The sequence below is a fragment of the Podarcis bocagei genome (assembly GCF_964188305.1).
Source record: "Podarcis bocagei genome assembly, chromosome: 1".
Taxonomy (NCBI): Eukaryota; Metazoa; Chordata; class Lepidosauria; order Squamata; family Lacertidae; genus Podarcis; species Podarcis bocagei.
Genome location: NC_138125.1, coordinates 135,734,580 through 135,754,192, shown reverse-complemented (window position 1 = coordinate 135,754,192; position 19,613 = coordinate 135,734,580). Strand labels below are relative to the sequence as shown.

The following is a 19,613-nucleotide window of genomic DNA, read 5'->3' as shown; positions in this document are numbered from 1 at the left end:
ACATGATTCATGATGTATGACACATATTCTTCCCTATTCTAGCATCATTTTGTGAACATTGATTTATTGGTTGTGATCGTTGTCCTTAATTATTCTTATGACTAGGAGGCCATGTAGTTGCCTACTGCATACCTCCAACAGCAACCCTCTAGCGTCTGGCCCTTTTCTGAAATTGCCTCATCTCCGCATCGACCTTCTCCTCACTCTCACACAGCAGAGCAACAATACCCTACCAGTTAAGGTATAATTTGCAAACTATTGTGCTTGTTAAAAAGTATTTGGGGGCTTTTTACTCTCCCGTCTCCTTCTCTGTTGGAGCATAAAGGTAAAGGTACCCCTGCCCGTACGGCCAGTCGTGTCCGACTCTAGGGTTGTGCGCCCATCTCACTTAAGAGGCCGGGGGCCAGCGCTGTCCGGAGACACTTCCGGGTCACATGGCCAGCGTGACGAAGCTGCTCTGCCGAGCCAGCACCAGCGCAGCACACGGAAACGCCGTTTACCTTCCTGCTATAAAGTGGTACCTATTTATCTACTTGCACTTAAGGGTGCTTTCGAACTGCTAGGTGGGCACTGTTGGAGCATACATGTAGCCTTTAAAAAAAAAAAAGGGGTGGAACGGGGAAACAGCCAACACACACACACACACACACACAGAGAGAGAGAGAGAGAGAGAGAGAGAGAGAGAGAGTTTCTGTTGCCTTCCCTTGCCCATGTAGTACTCCAGCCATATTTTCAACTCTGTCTAAAATATGTGTCAAGCACACCAAAATGCTCCTCTAAATTATTTGTGCATATTCACCTAGATCAGACTGTGGCCTGCCCTGAAATCTATGGATAAAGGGCAGTATACAGTGCTACCTCGGGTTATGTACTTAATTCGTTCCGGAGGTCCGTACTTAACCTGAAACTGTTCTTAGCCTGAAGCACCACTTTAGCTAATGGGGCCTTCTGCTGCCGCCGCACGGCCGGAGCACAATTTCTGTTCTTATCCTGAAGCAAAGTTCTTAACCTGAAGCAATATTTCTGGGTTAGCGGAGTCTGTAACCTGAAGCATATGTAACCTGAAGCGTATGTAACCCGAGGTACCACTGTACAAATATAAATCATCCAGAGGCTGCTGGACTGGACTACATCTCCCCTCATTGCCATTGGTCATCCTGGCTGGGGCTGGTGGGAGTTGGAGATATTGTTGAATACTGTGTCTGGAAAACCACAGATTCCCAACCACTGATTAAGGCAATTCACTCTGATGGCTTTTCATTCATTCTGGCATTTGGGACTATCCTACCTAACTGATAAAAGCAGCACTAGTTTACCATGATAAATCTTGTCAGTCTTTAAGGTGCCTCAAGGATCTGTTGCTCTTGATGCAACTAGTTAGCATGGCTACCTCTCTGGAATTTCTCAGGAAAGGCCTGAAATTCTTGCAGTATTTGTAAAAGTAGAATGTCATATGACTAAGATTCTATAGCTTTTCCTCCAGTAGCTCATAGGTCTCCTCCAGGTTATAACCTAGGGCTAAAATGTTTTCTCTTTGAAATACTAATCTTCCATGTTATTTGAGAGTTTTTTCAATATTAGGGGACTCTTTCAGTAATGCAGTCCACAGTGATGTGTGCACACTGTAAAGTGGCGTTCCCAGGAGAACTATACCGCCACCATTTGATTTTGCTGAATGAGCTTGCTTTTTTGGGGCTTGCTGCCTGTGCTCTCGCATCTGGCCTCTGGTTTTCTTAAGCACCTCTGAAGGGAGGCTTTGTGACCACCCCCACTAACCTTTGGCCACGCTCCTCTCCCTCCCCCCCAAATCCACCTCCCCAATGGATCATCCTCTTTGCCTCCCAGCAGGCGTCCCAAGAAATAGATCAAAATCAAAAATAGCATGGACTGGCTGGGCTGGAAGCACAATGGAGAACCTAGAGCGGCTGTTTTTCAGGGAGAGCAGTTGGACAGACTGTTGCATTAAACATGCATGTGCAGTTGTGCACATAGATATATCTATGTGCAGCACAGTCTGCTCAGTTGTTACTATCTAGTTGATAGGGGCTAAGAATAGGGCTGAGACAGGGCCTGCAACCTGCTTCACTGAGGTCAAGGCAAACCTATCTATGAACTCCAAAAGAGCAAGAGATTTACATACTGCAAGCGAATATTTCCCTAAGGAATAATTTGAAACATCTAATGTCCCACGCAGCTTTAAAGGCAGTGAACGCAGTGCTTATGCATTTGCTAGAGGAAAAGCCCTGTCCACAGGGAACATCTAGGCATCCATGTATTGAATCCAGCTTTGTTTCAGATTTGCTAAAATTTTAACTCATCACTAGGTAATGTTGTTCAGAAATCTGCACAGTTGGTTCTAACTTAACATTAAAAAATAGATGGAGAACACCTGGAGAGAAGCACCTCTTTTTCCTTTTGTATAAAGGAGCATTATTAAAGTATGTTAGCATATTTTTAAGCTCAGCTAACATAAAATATTAGAATGAAAGTAAATATAACAAAACAAAGCATGTATCAAAATATAAAGCCAATCAAATTTAAATTCATGTCAAAACAGTTCCAAACGTAATCTATGAAATCCAGTGAGTAATCTTGATTTCTTTTGGCCGAAATGCTGAGACCTTTAGACTCTCCTCCATCTGCATTTGACCTTGTTGCATTTGTGTTGGTTCAGTCACACTAACCTCTGTTTTCTCTTCCAAAAAATAAGAACCTACAGCCTTTATTCTGAGTAATCAATTAGTAAAAGAGAAAAGTCAGACAGAAGGGCAGTAATCAAGACTTAAGAAAATCATTAAGTTGCTCTTGTTGGTAGGGAAATTTTCATATAAAAAATTTCAGCATGCTGGCATACATAGTCACATAAGACAGATATGAAGGTCTAAATATATAATGTCCTGGTTTTTATTAATTTATACTGTAGTGCTTTAACTGGAGAGAGCTGTTTTATGTTTCATGCTCAAGCGAATAAGGCTGTTGCCTAAGAGTGAGCAGCATTTATTAAACGAAAAAGGCATTGCAACAGACAGGCAGACAGGCAGTAATGCCATTATCTTAGTCAAATATTGCAGAAAATACATCATATGAAGAACACAGGACTTGGGACACAATTACCTCTCATAAGAGTTTTTAAAAAGCCCTGCAGGGTCAGACCAAGGGTCCCCAGGGGCCAACCAGGTGCCTATGTATCCAACAGTACCCCAGTAAGCAATAATCAGAGGCTTGCTTGCTTATTTATTTATTTATTTATTTATTTGGTTTGATTTATAACCCACACTTTGCCTACCAACACACCAAGCGCATATTGTTTCTGAACCCAGAGGTTGCAGACCGACCCTTTCAAAATCACAGAACCCCTTGGCCAAGCTTTCCCCCCAAGTCAGACATATTTCCAGCCTCGGAGAAGAGTTCAGGAGAGAGGTTTGGGCAGGAGAATGCTTTCCATTAATTTACCCAGAGCAGATGTTAACCTAACTGGCTGTCATTTCTTGGATCACCTTTTAAAAACTGTGATCACACTGACCACCTGTTAATGTCCAAACTAGCCCACTAATTCACCCCACCTTTTAAACTCAGGTCTAACTTTTAAACTCCCATAATCAAAAATAAAACACCATCCTTACCAGTACAATACATTTTAATAATTATTTTAAACCACTTAGAGACTTAAATAAATAAAAGTCAAAATGAAATAGGACAGTTCTCAGTCAAAGAACACCATTCCTTTAACCACAGAGCATGTTGTAAGTGAAGAGGCAGCTGAAGCCCTCATTTCCAAATTTCCTTTGAGCAATTGTGGCACTATTGAAAGAACACTCAGTTCCCAACTTGTTTGCTTTTTTTGTTTTGTTTTAAAGTTATGTTCTTGGCCTATTGCTGCTACCTCTGATGGCAAAGGTCTCTTATAATGCCAGAGTCTTAGTGGAAAAGGTGAGTTTAGCAGGATAGCAGTGCAGAAGGTGAAGTAATTACGTTTCAAACTTACCTTGTCATCCTTTCAGTGAGTGTGCTCTAGTTCTTGTCACAGATGAAGCAATAAGCCACCTGTTCTTCTTGGCTTTTCTGCTAATCCAGAGATAACCTGCATCCCCCCACCACAGACAATTGACCATCATCCTTGACCATTGGTCATGCTGGCTAGAATTGATGGAAGTTAGACTCAACAACATCTGCAGGGCCACAGGTTCCTCATCCCAGTACTGAAGGGGGCTGTCGTCAACAAAAGCTTATGCCACAACATACTTGCTGGTCTTTAAAGTGCCACAGGACTGCTTTGTTGTATTTGCTGTAACATACTAACACAGTTACCCCTCTGGAAATTCTTAAATTATATACTTATTTCTTCACTGTCTCCTGTCTTCAGGGTTGAAGGTGATTGATTGATTGATTGATTGATTGATTGATTGACTGATTGATAATCTGCATTGTGTTGCTTGCAGCAAGAGTTTTGTGGCCAGCACATTGAAGACTAACAGATTTGCTGTGGCTTAAGCACTCATGGGTTGATGAAGCCCACTTCATCAATGCACAAAGTGTTATCCACAACTGGCAGCTATTTATTTATTTAGTTAGTTAGTTAGTTAGTTAGTTAGTCCATGAAAGCGGACAGGGGATCTGTCAAGGTCAAATGTAGTGCCCAGGGAAGTCGGTATATAAATGTTATTATATTGTATACAAGATAAGATTGTGCAGCTGCTGAAATGGATTCTAATCCATGGACCCTAGAATTAATCTCTCTCTGCTTTTAAGGTAGCCCGGGTCTCTTGTTTTTGCTGCAAAGAACTAACACAGCCACCTTCCGGAGTTTGCATTGCTCTTTAAAAATATCCCACAACCATCTCTGTCATGTATTTTCTGTCATTAATGTCATTAGTGATCAGAACTGTGAACAGTTTTCAAAATGTGATGTGAACATACCAGATAGAACATTGTGAAATGTTTTCTTGTACAGATTTGTGTTTGTTTGGAGCATGGTGTCGGGACATACGGTACTTGAAGGGTGGGATATATTTATAACTATATATCTATCCTTTACATTTTGCTTCAGTGCCAGCGCAGGAAGCTTATTATTTCTAGGGCACGGCAAGGAATGATTTGTTAATTCTTACTCAACATCATGTAGAACTCATTGTCTCCTGATGTGCTTCATCTTGCGCTTGCTGCCAACCTAGAATTTCATGTGCCATTTTATCATCAAACTTTCTCATGCTATGAAGCAGCATAAATAGTCAGGTATAACTTGGGCTCGCTGGATGAGGTCCTTTTCTGCTGTGATTCTTGATAAGTATCAGATTTATCATCATTTCAACATGTTATCTGTTCAAGGGGTTCTGTCTCTCTAATAATATATTTTCACATAATAATTCTATTAAACAGTTATTTCTGCAGTCAGTGCGCAGAACCTCTGGGAGGAATAGCAGCCTGGGCTGGACTGAACTTTCTGCATCTCCTTTGAATCACAGCACAAAAGAAACAGCTAAGGGGCTTTCAAAACAGCCACACAAAAGCTCTTTGGAGTTGCACAGTCAGGACTGCAAGCTGGTACCGAGCTAAAACGTAACAAAACCACCCTGGACCAGGCTGTATAAGCCAAAAGGCCTCACCACTCCGAGTGATATGGAAAGTTCTCTTCCCAGTCTGATGGTCATGAATTGTCTATCTGAGGGACTTATCCCACAACTCTCAAATGATGGCTACCACAGATTTCCAAAGCAGCTAAATTCTGCTAAATTTCACAGCCCAGCAAACATGCTGCCCTAGGCAATTCTGAAAAAAGGAGGCATGAACAGAGGGAGAGCTACATTTACTTACTTATTTTGCAAACCTGTCCATTCCTTTGCCTAAATAGGAGTGAAGCAGAGAGGACATGAACCACTAATCTAGATAATAAAAAAAAAAAATTTCTTCCAGTAGCACCTTAAAGACCAACTAAGTTAGTTCTTGGTATGAGCTTTCGTGTGCATGCACACGAAAGCTCATACCAAGAACTAACTTAGTTGGTCTTTAAGGTGCTACTGGAAGAAATTTTTTTATTTTGACTATGGCAGACCAACACGGCTACCTATCTACCACTAATCTAGAGACTCTGGAAAGCTATATGAACACCTCTCTCATCCAGAGGATCTAGTAAGCTATGCAGATGTTCTTGGGTCATGGATTATGGATGTTGACCCTAGTGGCATTTGCATCCCAGATATATGTGGCCAGTTTTTATCTTAAGGGTTGGAAACCACAACACTTAAGAGAACAAGTGGGTTTGTTGCAATTTCTGTTTCAGTTCAGTTCACATGCAGCTCCAATAGCTTTCATCGATTTGCTAACTCCCTGCTTCAACAATTAATATTTATGGTACCATATTTATGGTATGGTAAATGTGCTGAAGAAGTTAAATATCAGAGAAGACACTATAGCTAATTTTTAGCTTGGCTGCAGTTTTAATCCATCATAGTGGTCTTAATCCAAAATTCTCCCACACTGCAGCATCAACAGGTAGAAATGGGTGAGAGGAGTTGAGAATTTGCTATGGCAGTTAATCAAAAAGGGGTGAAGAAAGAACGGGTGCCATCAAACATTTGCCACAGGTTGATAAATATGTGGTGGCCATGGCAGTCCCCTGGAGGAAATACCTAAGAAGAACAGCTGCGGGTACCAATTGAATAGATTAAAAAAAAAAAAGAAGCAAACACTGCAGATGTTGTGTAAGTAAACTGCAGAGCACTGAAGGAGGGGATCAGGACACGTGGAGATGTGCGGTTAAAAGGCAGCTTCTTTCAGCAACACGCTCCCTTCGCGCAGCGCCTGAAGTTCCAGACCCAAAGCAGAAACCTCACCGACAAGGGCTGCCACCCTAAACGCACGTCCTTTAGTTTCATTGCATTGAGTCTCCTGCGCGCTACTTAGAAACGACTGGAAATTAAGCCGTGTATAAATTGTCGAAATAAAATAATAAAAGTAATTCTCTTTGCACTCTTCAGCGGGTAAACGTGTTCAGGATCTGGGGGTTTCTCTCCTTTAAATATGTACAAAAATTCAAGTGCTACTATTTGCTGAAGGATCTTCTGTGGTTTACAAGGAGGGCGACAGGCAAAGCCTTGAATCCTTGAAAGCCTAGGCAGAAGCAGGCCTCTTCCCTTTCCCTTCTTCAGGTTAAGGGAGAAATGAGCGCTCGTTGCTGGGAGTTGGGCTTGGGCGGCTGCATGTTTGCTCTTCAGTTAGGAAGTACAGTATTTCACTGGCTGTTCTCCATTCTACGCTGGAAAGACCAGGCAGAGGGAGGAGACGACGTGTCTCGCGTGGATCAGGGCCAGCCCGCTTGCAGGCGCCTTTCCATGGAATGAGGTTTCCTGCTCACTCGGGATTTCGGCCGGATCTATCGCGAACTCAGCGGGAACCCCACCCAAGCGGAGCCCGGGCGGCGGCTGCTCCTGCCCGCCTCGCCTCCTACGGCCCTTCTGGCCCGGGGCGCTCCTCGGCGCGCCCTCCATTTTCTCCGCGGGCCAAGGAGAGGGGCTCCGTGCCGGGCGAGCCACAGGCTCTTCCCTGACCCGCTCGGCCTTTCCCTTCGGCCCTCCGCCAGTTGCTGAGCTACAACTCCCACCCGCAGGCCCAGCAAGCACGAGGGGCTGGGAGTTGTAGTGCGCAGCATTCTAGAGCGGTGGAGGTGGAGGGAACCCCGAGGGTCGCCTCCTCCAACCCCCGGCAGCCCCGGCAGAACTCTCCATCCCTTCAGTTCGGCGGCATCTGGCCGCCAAAGGCTCCTTCCCGCCGGATCTAGTCCGCGGCCCCGTCTCCAGCAGAAGCCCAAGAGCAGCGGGGCAGGAGCCGCAGCGCCTGGGATTCAGGGCCGCCTCCCCGGAGGAGCCCGGCTCTGCAGGCCTTCCTCGGCCTGCCCTCCTTCGCGCGGCCGCCCAGCACGCCCCGCCCCTCCGGCCAGAGGCCTCCGCGGGCGGCGGCGGGGAGAGGACGAGAGGGGCTCGGGCTGCTCCGCCTGCGCGCTTCCCGGGCGGCCTTCGGAGAGCAGGCGCTGCTCTTTTCTCCCGGTCTTTCCCTCTCCAGAGCGAACCCACCGCCGGGGAGCCGGGCAGTCGGCGCTCCTCGGGGCTGGCGGGCTTTGCTGGGCGCGGCCCTTCGACGGAGCCCCGGCTTTTTCTCTTCCCCCCACCCCGAAAGGCTCCGTCGCCAGCATTTCTGAGCAGCTGCCTGACCTCGGGCTGCCTGCCCGGCCGAGCTTCCAGAGCCCCGCGCCCGGCTGCGGCATAAGCCCCGTCCCGCCCGCCCCCTCGGAATGGCAGTGCCCATCAACTTGGCGGGGAGCTCGACTGTTCTCTTGCGTGGGCGCGAGGGACCTGGCCAGGGAGGCCGCCTCGCCTGCGCGCCGAGCGGGTCAAGGCTCGCGTGGGACTCCCGGCTCCGAGTCGCGGGGCTCGTGGAGACCGTGTTGCGTGGTTCCCTCGTCGGGGACTCGGCGCGGCCCTCCAGCCTTCCTCGGGCACGGAGGAGGCCAGCGCCCCGGCCCCTGATCAGAAGCGCTGGCCGCGGAGGCGGGCGCAGCTGGCGACTCGGCGGGGAGCCCCGAGGGCACCTTTGCCTCCGCCCGCCCGCCCAGTTTTCCTCTTTTCGCAGCGTCGTCCCCAAGAAGTGACTTTTCTCTCGATCCCGATCCCTTCTGCCTTGCCACTCGCCCGCCGGCTCCGAGAAGTTGCACCCGCTGTGGGTTGGTGTTTTTTGGCGTGGCGGTGGGGGCTCCCGGCGACCGTGAGAGAAGCCCGGGGGGGGGGATTTTCTTCCGGGCACGTTGCTCTCGATTGAAGCGCAAACTGCTCCTCCCCCCTTCCTATGGATTCGTTACACATTGGGGAGGGAAACCAGTTTTATATCCTCGGTCCTGTACATGTGGGTGCAAGAGCCAGGCTATCTTCAAACGAAAACGTATATACACATATTAGATTTTCCCCCACCCTTTTAAAATTTTTGGATGGCTTTATAAATTAATTTCTAAAAATATCAGAATTAGAAGTCATGTTTAAGGCAATAAAGAGGGAAAGAGCCGGTGGGACATGGGACGAATCGGGCAGAGTGATCCATTACTCCACTCGAAATGGTCACTCCCTAATCTGTTATCCGACAACTCCACCCCAGCCATTAGTGAAACGCCAAGAGAAAATCCAGACTCAAATTTAAGAGGGGGGGGTTGTTGTCAAGGAGTCAAAGGCAAAGCCTGCGCATAATCTGAATCCCAAATGAGCAAATATAAATGACGAAGGGGGAGGGGAGACCGAGTTTTAAAACATCCCCGCACTTAAAGAGCCAGTGTGCTCTCTGCCTCCTTTTGAAAAAAGCGTGACCTGGAGGTCTTAAAATTCTTATTTTATAACGTCAAATGTTCAAAAAGCAGATATGGAACTCGGAACATTTAAGTAAAGCACCTTAAAAGAGATCTTCCTGAATTGCCAAGTGGCCAATTCCAACTTGCAAACAAGAAAGGAAAGGGAAAAGAGCCATTGCAACAACAGAGAGGCACTTCTATTCAGCTCGGAAAAGAAAAAGAATTGGTGAAAAAGTTTATTTTCCTTGCTCATTCCGCCCCCCTCTTCCTCCGCCCCCGGGTCTTTAGGAAAAGCCACTGGCTGTCCACATTTTTTAAAAAAGGCAAAGTGTTCCAAGCTAGAAGAATGCAAGTCAGTTCCCCTTTCTTATTTTTTATTATTCGCTTTAATAAACCACTTGATCTTTGCTTGAGAATCTCCATTAATTGAATGGGTTTGCCTTTTTGCCAGGTTCCTTTATCATTATTTATGGGCTCTAAATTGTTTAAAAGTTCCCTTGACGTTCAATTTACAAGTTTGGAGCCTTTTTTCCCCTCCGCCCTGTCCTGCCTTTTGTCCTCAAGAAAGACATCGTGTTGGAAGGGCTTTGAAAAGCCAAACATGAGAGGCCCGCCCGTGAAAAGGGAGCAGGCTCCGTCCCTTTTAATTCCGCCCGGCGAGTGAATAACTCGCGAACATAATTGCAGGAGCCGCTTTCAAAGGAGGGGCTGCCTTCACTTTAAGGCCCACATGGAGTCTATTGGGGGCATTTCGGAATTTTCTTTCTTTCTGCCCCCCCCCTCCATCCTCCATTTATAAAAGCGTGAATAAAATAGTTGCCTTTTTAGAAAAAAAAAGAAAAGAAGAAGGTTCAGTGCCTTTTGCTCCTTGCAAATTGGTGTATCTGATGGCGGGGGAGGTTTTTTAAAAAAAATAAAACAAAAAAACCCCCCACAAGAACCCCTTTGTGACACCCACCCTGGTCACTTTCAGACAAACTTGGATGGGGGAAGGCGGCTTTTCTCGCCCAGGTTTTCCTGAAAGGAAAGTTTGCCGGGACCACTGAGACAGCAGCCAAAAGCTGCCTGGGTGATGGAAGGAGCCGTCCATTCGAAAGAGCCAGAAAATTACGGCTAATTAATAATACCAGAGGAGGCCCCCCCCTCCCCGCCTCCCTCTTCCCCTCAAGGAAGGGCACCATTCAGTCTCAACTGGGCGGGGGGACCATCTACTCCCCATCCCCGCCCCGTCGCAGGAGCGGAGATCGCCCGCTGCACCTGCCGGGGGCCGAGGAGGGGCCCGCGGGGTCCAGGGCCGGGGAGAAAGTTTGCTCTCCGGGAGCCCAAACGCGGCTGCTGTTGCGGCAGGCTCCACATTGCGAGCGCAAAGCCTGCGAGCCCGCCGTCTCAAGAGCCAGGAAAGAGCCGCCGACTCGCCCGCGCTGCTGCTGCTGCTGCTGCCAGACGGTCCGTCCTGCCCGGGCCACCCGCCTCCCGTCGCGGCTGCTTGGGAGGCTGCAGGGCGCTTTTATGAGCTGCAGTCGCCCGACGTTAAACGCACTGCAGAGAGCCTGGGATCGATTTTGGTTAATCGCGGCTAACCGCGTCTGGGACCCTGTTTTACAAGCAGCTCGCAGCTCCGCTCGTTTTCTAAGCAGTTAAACATCGGATGACAGAAGCCCCGACTCTCCCCACTGGGGCGCGGGAGGCTCTAGATGTCTGTCTTGCAGTCCCGCCGCCCGCCCAAAAAAGGAGCGAGGACGCCCCGTCCGAGGCAGGGAGGGGGGCAGAACTCCCGCCCATCTCGAGGCGCCTCTCGCCAGCAGCATTTCTCGTTTCCCCGGCGCGCTGAACCTCCGGGTGGAAAGAGGTTTTCATCCCACTGCGAAAGCGGGAGGCGGGGGCTTGGGAGGGGTCCCACTCGTGCTCCAAGGCAGGCATCCCCAAACTCGGCCCTCCAGCTGTTTTGGGACTACAACTCCCATCATCCCTAGCTAACAGGACCAGTGGTCAGGGATGATGGGAATTGTAGTCCCAACACAGCTGGAGGGACGGGTTTGGAGATGCCTGCTCCAAGGGGAAGCGGGTGCCCCCCTCCCTGCGCCCCCCAGCTACCATTCTTTCTTGTCCTCCTTCCGCGCCCGGTTAGGCCCCAAGGTGACCGGCTGGAGAAAAGAGGCGTATTTGGGGCGGGGGGCGGAGCGCCTCCGGAGGGCCACTTGCGAGCCTTCGCCCAGCTTGGTCTCGCGGGCCAACTGAGTTTGCCAAGGGCCTGAGCTGGGAGAAGGCATTTACTCCCCAGCGATGTTGTGGTGTCAAGAGACTGAAGGGGAAAGGGGGAGGGGGATAAAGAAAGGGCTGGATCTACAAAGGGTTGGATCGATACATTCATAAATATCGATCGGTCTTTATTTTCCAATTAACTACGCATGTAAAGAAATTCCTATTACCCGCCTAACGGGCCCCATTTCTCTCTGATCGTTATCTTGTTAGCGCCTCCAAAAGAGATTTCTGCCCATTTGCCGTCGTTAAATCTCCACTGCAAAAGCGCACGATCTGCTTCGATGGCTCGTCTCTGCTTCAAGGTCTCTCTCCCTCCGTCGTGGGGGCCGCTCGCGGTTGCTTAGCTCCTTGACGCGCCGCCCGACTTCTTCGCTCCCTAAAGGTCATTCACACGACTCAGTTTACACGCGCGGATCCTTCACCTCTTTTACCTACCCCCCCCCCAAAGGTTGAAAGGGAGCAGGAGGGCCAGGAAGATCAGTTGGGGTTCCTAAGCTGGAGAGGCGAAAGCAGCCGACCAGCCTGTTCCCACAAGGCGTGTATCAAGGCGTGACTGCGTGGTTTCCAAACGTGAAGAGGGTTTTTGAGGACAGGACCAGCAGCTAACTTCGAGGGGTCATCCCCGCCATCACTCAAGGGGATAAACGGGAAAGGAACCCCCAAAGAGCACCCAAACCCTCAAACCCCACCGAGCCTCCGTTGCTGCAGAGCTCCTGGCCAAGTGACCCGGAAGGTGCCGGGAACGTGGGTAGCCCCGCAGACGCGCGCGGAGTCCCCTTGTCCTGGTGCCACAGCCCAAGCCCCCGGACCGCGCGCGTCTGGCTGGCAGGGAGCTTCCCACCGAGGTAGCCTCCGCGCCCCGATTCCGGGACCGTCGCGCTCCTGGCGGCTCCCTTCTGCTGGACGGGAGGAGGGAGGGGGCGCGCGGAGGGGCGGGGCCACCAGCCCGTCTCTCGCTGCTTCTCCCCACACTGCGCCACACACACACACACACGCCGCGCGCGCTTTCCTCCTTGCATCTCCGCGGCCAATGGCGAGAGGCGCAGGCGTCCACGTGGGGCCGGGAAGGGTCCAAGGCAGGCAAAATGTGAATGAGAAAGAAGAGCGCGATTCAAAGGTTCTGCCGGCGCCCGGGAGGGAGCGACGGAGCGCGCCAGACGGAGATCGGGGCACGGGGCTCGCCTAGGAACCCAGGCGGGGGAGCCAGTCCGGCAGCCCGGCAGCCGCGCCCGCACCAAGCCGAGTCCAGCGAGGGAGCGCCGCCCGGCCGCCGGATCCCGAGCAGCGCGCCGGACTGGAGCAGGGCCCCGCGCCCCGATGCCGCCCGGCCCCGGCCAGGCACAGTCCGCGCTGAGCCTCCTGCGCCGCCGCCGCCGCCGCGGCTCTGCTCGCCCGCCCTCGCCGGCGCCCCGCCGCCCCGTCCAGCTTCCCGCCTGACGCGCCCGCCGGCCCCGCAGCGCCTCTATGAGTGCAGCCTTTCCGCCGTCGCTCATGATGATGCCGCGCCCTCTGGGAAGCAGCACTGCCTTCAGCATAGACTCGCTCATCGGCAGTCCGCCGCAGCCCAGCCCGGGCCACTTCGTCTACACGGGCTACCCCATGTTCATGCCCTACCGGCCCGTGGTGCTGCCGCCGCCGCCCCCGCCGCCCCCGGCCGCGCTGCCCCAGCCGGCGCTGCCGCCCTCGCACGGGCACCACCACGCGCAGATGCCCAGCCTGCCCGCCAGCTTCTGCTCCAGCCTGGCGCAGGGCATGGCGCTCACGTCCACGCTCATGGCCACGCTGCCGGGCACCTTTTCCGCCTCGGCGCAGCACCAGGAGGCGGCCAGGAAGTTCGCCCCGCCGGCGCTCCAGGGCACCTTCGACAAGGCGGACGGCCTGCAGGCCGAGGCCGAAGACGGCAAGGCGTTTCTGGCCAAGGAGGGCTCGCTGCTGGCCTTCTCGGCCTCCGAAGCGGTGCAGGCGTCCCTGGGTGAGTCAAACGGGCCGCGGCGGCGCGGGGAGGGGAAGGGGATTCCGTGGCGCGACCCCCACTCCCCACGCAGGGACGTTGGGCTTTGGTTTGTTGCAGCGGCCACACCAGGTGCTTGTCCTCCAAAGGTTAGCAGGTGATCTCGCCTTCCCCCGGCCAAATTCAATCCACATTTATCCTTTCTGGGGCGGGAATCGGATCAATTAAACAACACCCTGTTGCCGAGGTTCCGTTTCGGAGCGTGGCTTTTTGGAAGCTTCCTGAAGTTGAAAGGACACCCTGGGCAGAGTTAGGCCGTCTGGGTGGGGGGCAGCCCGGGCGCAGAGGATGGCCGGGAGACTCGGGGAATTCAGTCGCCGAGTCACACACTGGAAATTGAAGTGGCTCCATTTGTACGGATTGGTTTAAGTGTTTCAGCCTTTCCGTCCCGTTTCTCCTCCAGTTCAGGAAGGGCTGGTGCGGGCCCCGAAATGCTCCCTTTTCGGGCTGCTGCTCTGGCTGCTCCTTTTAAATCACTTCGGAAGCGACCGGGAAGGGGTCTGAGCGGGGTAATGCCGCAGCCTGGTCGAAGGAAAAACCAAGCATTGAGGCCCAGTAAAGCAAGCACTTCACTGGCGTGAGTGACTGTTTTCCCAGGAGTTGGAGGGAGAGAGGAGAAGGGCGGGGAGGAAGCGCCCCTCCCCGGGGACAACCTTGCCCAGCCGTCGAAGGGCCTTGCGAAGAGGGAGGGAGAGACGGACCGCCGGCTTGGAGCTGCTTCAAGTTATTTCCGGCGGCGCCGCCCGCTTCAAAACTAAGCCGCCCTTCTTGGGCTGGGAAAGAGCGGCGTCTCGGCCTGGCAGGCCTAGTCCGACTCCCCTCTTCGCCAAGGGGCCATTTGCAGAGATTGCCGTCGGGCGATGTTGCCCGGCGGCGTTCACCACGACACAGCTGATCTCGGCCTGACACCCAGCGAACCCGCTTGGCGGATGGGGCGCAGCGGCCTGCGCCTCCCCGGGGCTGACGCCGCGGCAGATTCGGGGACCCAACGGAAGGAAAGTTTCTTCCGGAGGCAGGCCGGGGCTTTCTCTCGCTGCCCCCGCTCCCCTCTGCCGTCCCGCTTGTTTCCAACATCCCCAGGCCGCGGGAAGGGGCGGCGGGCGGGGAAAGGGAGAGGCGCCAGGAGTAACGCGCGGCGCTCTTTCTGGCTTCCCCGCAGGGCCCGTCCGAGGCGCGTCGGGGAAGGAGGACGCCAAGGCGGCGGAGGAGGAGGCCAAGGGCAAGGAAGAGAGCTTCTCCATGGACAGCGACCTCGACTACAGCTCCGACGACAACCTGCCCGGCCCCGCGGCGCACAAGGAGGACGACTCGGGCCACGGGCTGGAGGAGGGCGGCCCCAGCTCGGCCAGCGCCAACAGCACCACGTCGACGGGCAAGAACCGGCGGCGGCGGACGGCCTTCACCAGCGAGCAGCTGCTGGAGCTGGAGAAGGAGTTCCACTGCAAGAAGTACCTGTCGCTGACGGAGCGCTCGCAGATCGCGCACGCGCTCAAGCTCAGCGAGGTGCAGGTCAAGATCTGGTTCCAGAACCGGCGCGCCAAGTGGAAACGGGTGAAAGCCGGCAACGCCAACTCCAAGACCGGGGAGCCCTCGCGGAACCCCAAGATCGTCGTGCCCATCCCCGTCCACGTCAGCAGGTTCGCCATCAGGAGTCAACATCAGCAGCTGGAGCAGGCCAGGCCCTGAGCGAGGGCGGAGGGGAAAGAGAGAGACGGAGAGAGGGAGGGGAAAGGCCACCTTCTTCCAAGGCCCCCTCCCCGCTAAAGTATGGAGGGAAACAAACACGCAAGCAAACAGACGCGCGCCTCCCCTGCAACTCCAGTCCGGGCTCCGGGGAGAGCCCTCCCTCTGGCTCTCTTTCTCTCGGTCCCTCCACTGCCAAACTGAAGGCGAACTTCCCCGCGAGGCGCAGGCTGTAGCGCCTTGGCGCGGTCGGGTTCCGGAGCGGGAGTCTCGCAAGCCAGGAAAAGACGGTTTACCTATTTATTAGACTGCCCGAACTTTGTATATAGAGCGCTGGATCTCGGCTGCGGGATTTTGACTGAGACAGGACCAAAGGAGCGGCGGCGTCAAGTCTTACATTCCAGAACTGCGGACTTTTGGGCGGGGAAGGGAGATGTTCCCCCGCCCCGTTTCTTTCGGGAGAGAAAATAAGACGAAAAGGACCGGTTTAATTTTTGCTGCTGCTGCTTCTTTTCTCCCTCCCTCCTTCCCTCCCCTTCTTTTTTTCTTCTTGGTTGCGGCGGAAGGCTGAGCGAATGAGGCATTCTTCAGGTGGATCCCTCCCCCCCCATTGATTCCCCCATTTTATTTAAAGTTCTGGCCTTCTCTCGACTTGGTTGCCTTGCCTAAGCCATGTTCCTTTCCTATTCCAAATGCACGACCTTTTTATTTTTGGTTGTTGTTCTATTGTGTTGCATTAATTTATTTCAAATGTAGTTTACGCTTTTTTCTTAAGTTATGAAAACGAAATGAAACACAGTAATGTTATAAATAAAAACCTGAAAAATGAAAAGGAAGAAAAAGGGGGAAATGCTCAGAGTGACCCAGCTGTCCTTCCTTCTGCGCGTCTGGCGAGGCTTCTTGGCGCGCGAGGGCCAGCGAGGCGCTTTCCTCGTAGCAGGGAGGAGAGGCCGCCCAGAAAGCTGGAGCTGGAGGTCTCCTTCTCAGTGCAGCCAAAAGCACAGGGGGGGGGTTAATAACCCGCCTCGCCCCAGGGTCGTCGGAAGAACCGGGGGAGGGGTTCGTTCCCACTGCAGGGGACGGGTTGGAAGAGCCGTGGGCAGGAGGACGCGATATTCCAGCTTCCATGGAAGGGGGGCACCCGCCCCTTTCAGTTGTCGGGTGAGGGAGCCCTTCCCGCCCCTCCAAGTAAGAACTGCAGGCGCGCCTACCCCAGCTCCGCGCAGCCGTCCGCGGACAGCTCCGCTTTCATTCCGGGCTGCGAGGGGATGGGAAAGGGCTCTGCAGACCCAAATCCAAGGGAATGGGCTGGGGCAGGGTGGGGCGCGGGGGGTGGCTGGCTTGCCGGGAAGAAAGGGAGGTGGGCTTGGGGGGAAGAAAGAAGCGGGAACCAAGCGGGGCGCCCCGCTACCTTCCCCGCTCCGCTCCCACTTGGCCCACTCGTTCTGTCCACACGAAGGACGGTGCGCTGCTTTCTGCCTCAGCAGATGCGCGGAGAAAGAGGCGCCTCCGTGTTCTGACCAGGCTGCAAAGGGATTCGCCCAAGCTCAGGATCTGCGGCGAGAGGGCAGAGAGGAGCGGGAAAGGCGGGTGTGGAGAAGGCGGTTCGGGTGCGGGGAGAAGCCGGAAGAATTGCCCCGACTCGCCTGCGGGAAAGCGCCTTGGAAACGCGACTGAGGCCCCCTGGTCCACCCGGCGCCAGTCAAGACGCGTGAAAATGAAAGCTGAACGGGGAGAGCGGGCAAAGGAGGCCGAGATGCCAAGCGCCCCTTCCTTCCCGGGACGGAGAGAGCAGCGCAGGGTCCGGCCTGAGCTCGAAGGAGGCCGGTCGCACAAGGACAGAAATCTATCACTTTCACTACATCGTTTTGTAAGGTGTGGAATTTCGTTTGCGCAGCCTGGAAATGCACCTCTGCAAAGGCGCCTCGTCGCGACTTCTGCTCCTGTAAGATGCTCTTGGCGTGGGAATTTCATCACCATCTTCAAGTTTCCAACTAAGTAGCCAGATCTGCATGTTTTGCATTAACATTTTTAAAAAAACGACGCGGTTGTGTTCTGGGTTTCTGACGTGCGATGTCCGAGAGGTCGGGGCTCCCGACTTCCCAGGCGAGCGTCCGCGGATGAGCTGCACAGGAATTCGCCTTCAGAGTGAAATAATTTGCTTCTGCCGAGGCAGAGAGGCGAGCTGAAGTCGGCGTTAGTCTTTCCTTGCCGGCGTGTGGAGCGGCTTTGATGGCGGGCGCCGAGGTGCAGCCCTGGAGCGAAAGAGAGCCAGGATCCCCGGCGGCCGAGTCGACACGTGTGCCGTATCCGCACAAGCCCAGCTCTCCATGGATGCGAACTCTGATTACCCAGAAGCAGGCCACTATGTATGGATGCTGCTTCTTTCTGGATAATCAGAGTAATCATGTACACACATATATGCATATACATGCTACACACACCAAGAATAACTTTTAAGTTGGAGGAACGGGCTGTCAAAGCTTTAAAGCCGCATAGGGGAAAGGGCAGGGGTCAACTTTTACATTCTAGCCCAAGCACCTGCGTTTTGTGGGGAAAGGAAAGGAAAAGCTACATTCCGGCACACAGACGGGGCAAATGATCGGATCTTTTCGCCTCTTTTCGCAGCTCTTTGACGCTGAAGCAGCCGCCACCCAAAGACCCGTTTGCCCCGCTGCAAAAGAGCTGCTCGGCCCCCGCCCCCTCCAACACAACGGCGAGGAAATGGGAAGACAAGGGGGTGGTGGGAGAACGAGCAAGAGGAAGGCGCAAGAGCCCGAGCAGGCGGCAGAGGACCGCCGACTTCTCGCCCCCCCCAGACAATAATCTGAAGCGACCGGGCAGAGGGGGGGGGGGCGTGTTGCGCTGCATCCAGGCAGGGTCAGGAAAAGCCCCGGAGTGAGAGCCACCAAGGCAGAGGCAGAAGCCAAGAAGATAAACAAGCGAGGGGGGTTGATAGCTGTCATCATCACCATCCTGGCTTTCATTTGGCTGCCTAATGAGTCAGATCACAGGCAGAGAGAAAAATTGTCAATCGCCCAGGCTCTAATGAATTTTTTTGCAAATTGTAATCAAGCCAGGCCGTCTCAGCTCGCTGATTAATGAGACCCAAGAGGCTTGGCCGGCACCTCAGCTTTTTATTCCATCCCATCCTCCCCGCACTAAATTAACAGCAACTTGTCTGCGCTTCAAATTAACTCTCAATGATTAATTCTGATGGGGGGGCCTGAAGAATAGCTCGCGCTAATAGACACTGGCCTCTGATGCTGTTTGAAATTAATACACTCCCCCCCACCTTGGGCTGCCTGCTTTAATCCAGAGCTGGGCTTTGACATCCCTATATTTGTTGTTACAATAAATTTCACTTACATCTGCACATCAAATCATTACAAAGCCCTCGCGGCCCCGTCCCAGCAAGAACCCCGAGGGCCAAGCTGGAAAAGCGCCGGGACCGCCCCGCTCTCAGCCAGCAAACCCAACTCGAGAGCCGCTTCTTTTAACATTTGATTAGAAATACTCGGGTTCGGGTCTTCTTTCTCCCTTTAGAAATAACAAGCAAGCCAGCAACCAAGAACCGTCTTTTTACTCTACAGCTAATTGTTGTGCCATTTAACGCAGCTCTGCGGCAGGAGAACGAATTCGTTTTTAAACCACAAAGAGCGGGATTCAGAATGTTCTATTTCGGGAAAGGGAAAAGGAACGAAATCTCCCTTTTGGGAAAATAAATCAATCAATAAATAAATCTTATTCAGGTTTTTAGGATGCACCGAGAACTGCGGCCCCGGAAGAGAAACTGGATGGCGCTGGGCAAAGGGGCCTCTGGACAAGGGAAGGCGGAGGGCGAGGAAGGACACCATTTCCCCGACCCTGACAGAAAGTAAAGGAAAGTTTGGTCTTCCCAGAAAGAGAGGGCAAAACCAGCCACCAGCCTCTCTCTCTCTCGCAGCCGGCGCCGGGATGGAGGCTTTGGAGGGGAGCCCGACTCTGCTGCCCTTCAACTGGAGGGCCAGCTGGGGTCTCCTCGAAAGAACCGAGGGAAAGAGGGCTTCCCTCCGCGCCAACCCCGCCCCGGATCAGGCCTCCCCGCTGCGCATCTCTGGGGCTTCCTGGCTGGGGATGCGCACCAGGCTGCGCTCGGACTCCTGCTCTCCGCAGAACAGCCAGGCCTGTCTCTCTCTTCGTTCCCACCCCCGCGGCCCCCCAAGGATCAGAGCCGGACTCTTCCCTCTGGATTCTGTTTGTATTGACTTAATTGGTTTAATTATTTCGGCTGGGAATGGCGAGCCGCAGACAGCGCCGCATCCTTGGAAGCGCCCCTTTGGTGCCCCAGGG

At 53.3% G+C, this 19,613-nt stretch overlaps 1 protein-coding gene across 1 annotated transcript; it reads left to right on the top strand.

Annotated features, from left to right (window-relative positions):
• The first annotated feature begins 13,026 nt into the window (after nt 1–13,026).
• Nucleotides 13,027–16,097, top strand: GBX2 (gastrulation brain homeobox 2). Its single transcript, XM_081182924.1, has 2 exons — nt 13,027–13,559; nt 14,758–16,097. Exons 1-2 carry the CDS (start codon nt 13,052–13,054, stop codon nt 15,282–15,284), a joined length of 1,035 nt encoding a protein of 344 aa, XP_081039050.1. The 5' UTR covers nt 13,027–13,051; the 3' UTR covers nt 15,285–16,097.
• The last annotated feature ends 3,516 nt before the right edge of the window (nt 16,098–19,613 follow it).

What these genes read in the sequence shown, in the direction of transcription:
- GBX2 (XM_081182924.1), top strand. Translation starts at nt 13,052, where the DNA reads ATGAGTGCAGCCTTTCCGCCGTCGCTCATGATGATGCCGCGCCCTCTG. An exon ending in AGCGGTGCAGGCGTCCCTGG is followed by an intron (nt 13,560 to 14,757) that starts GTGAGTCAAACG and finishes GCTTCCCCGCAG; the next exon opens with GGCCCGTCCGAGGCGCGTCG.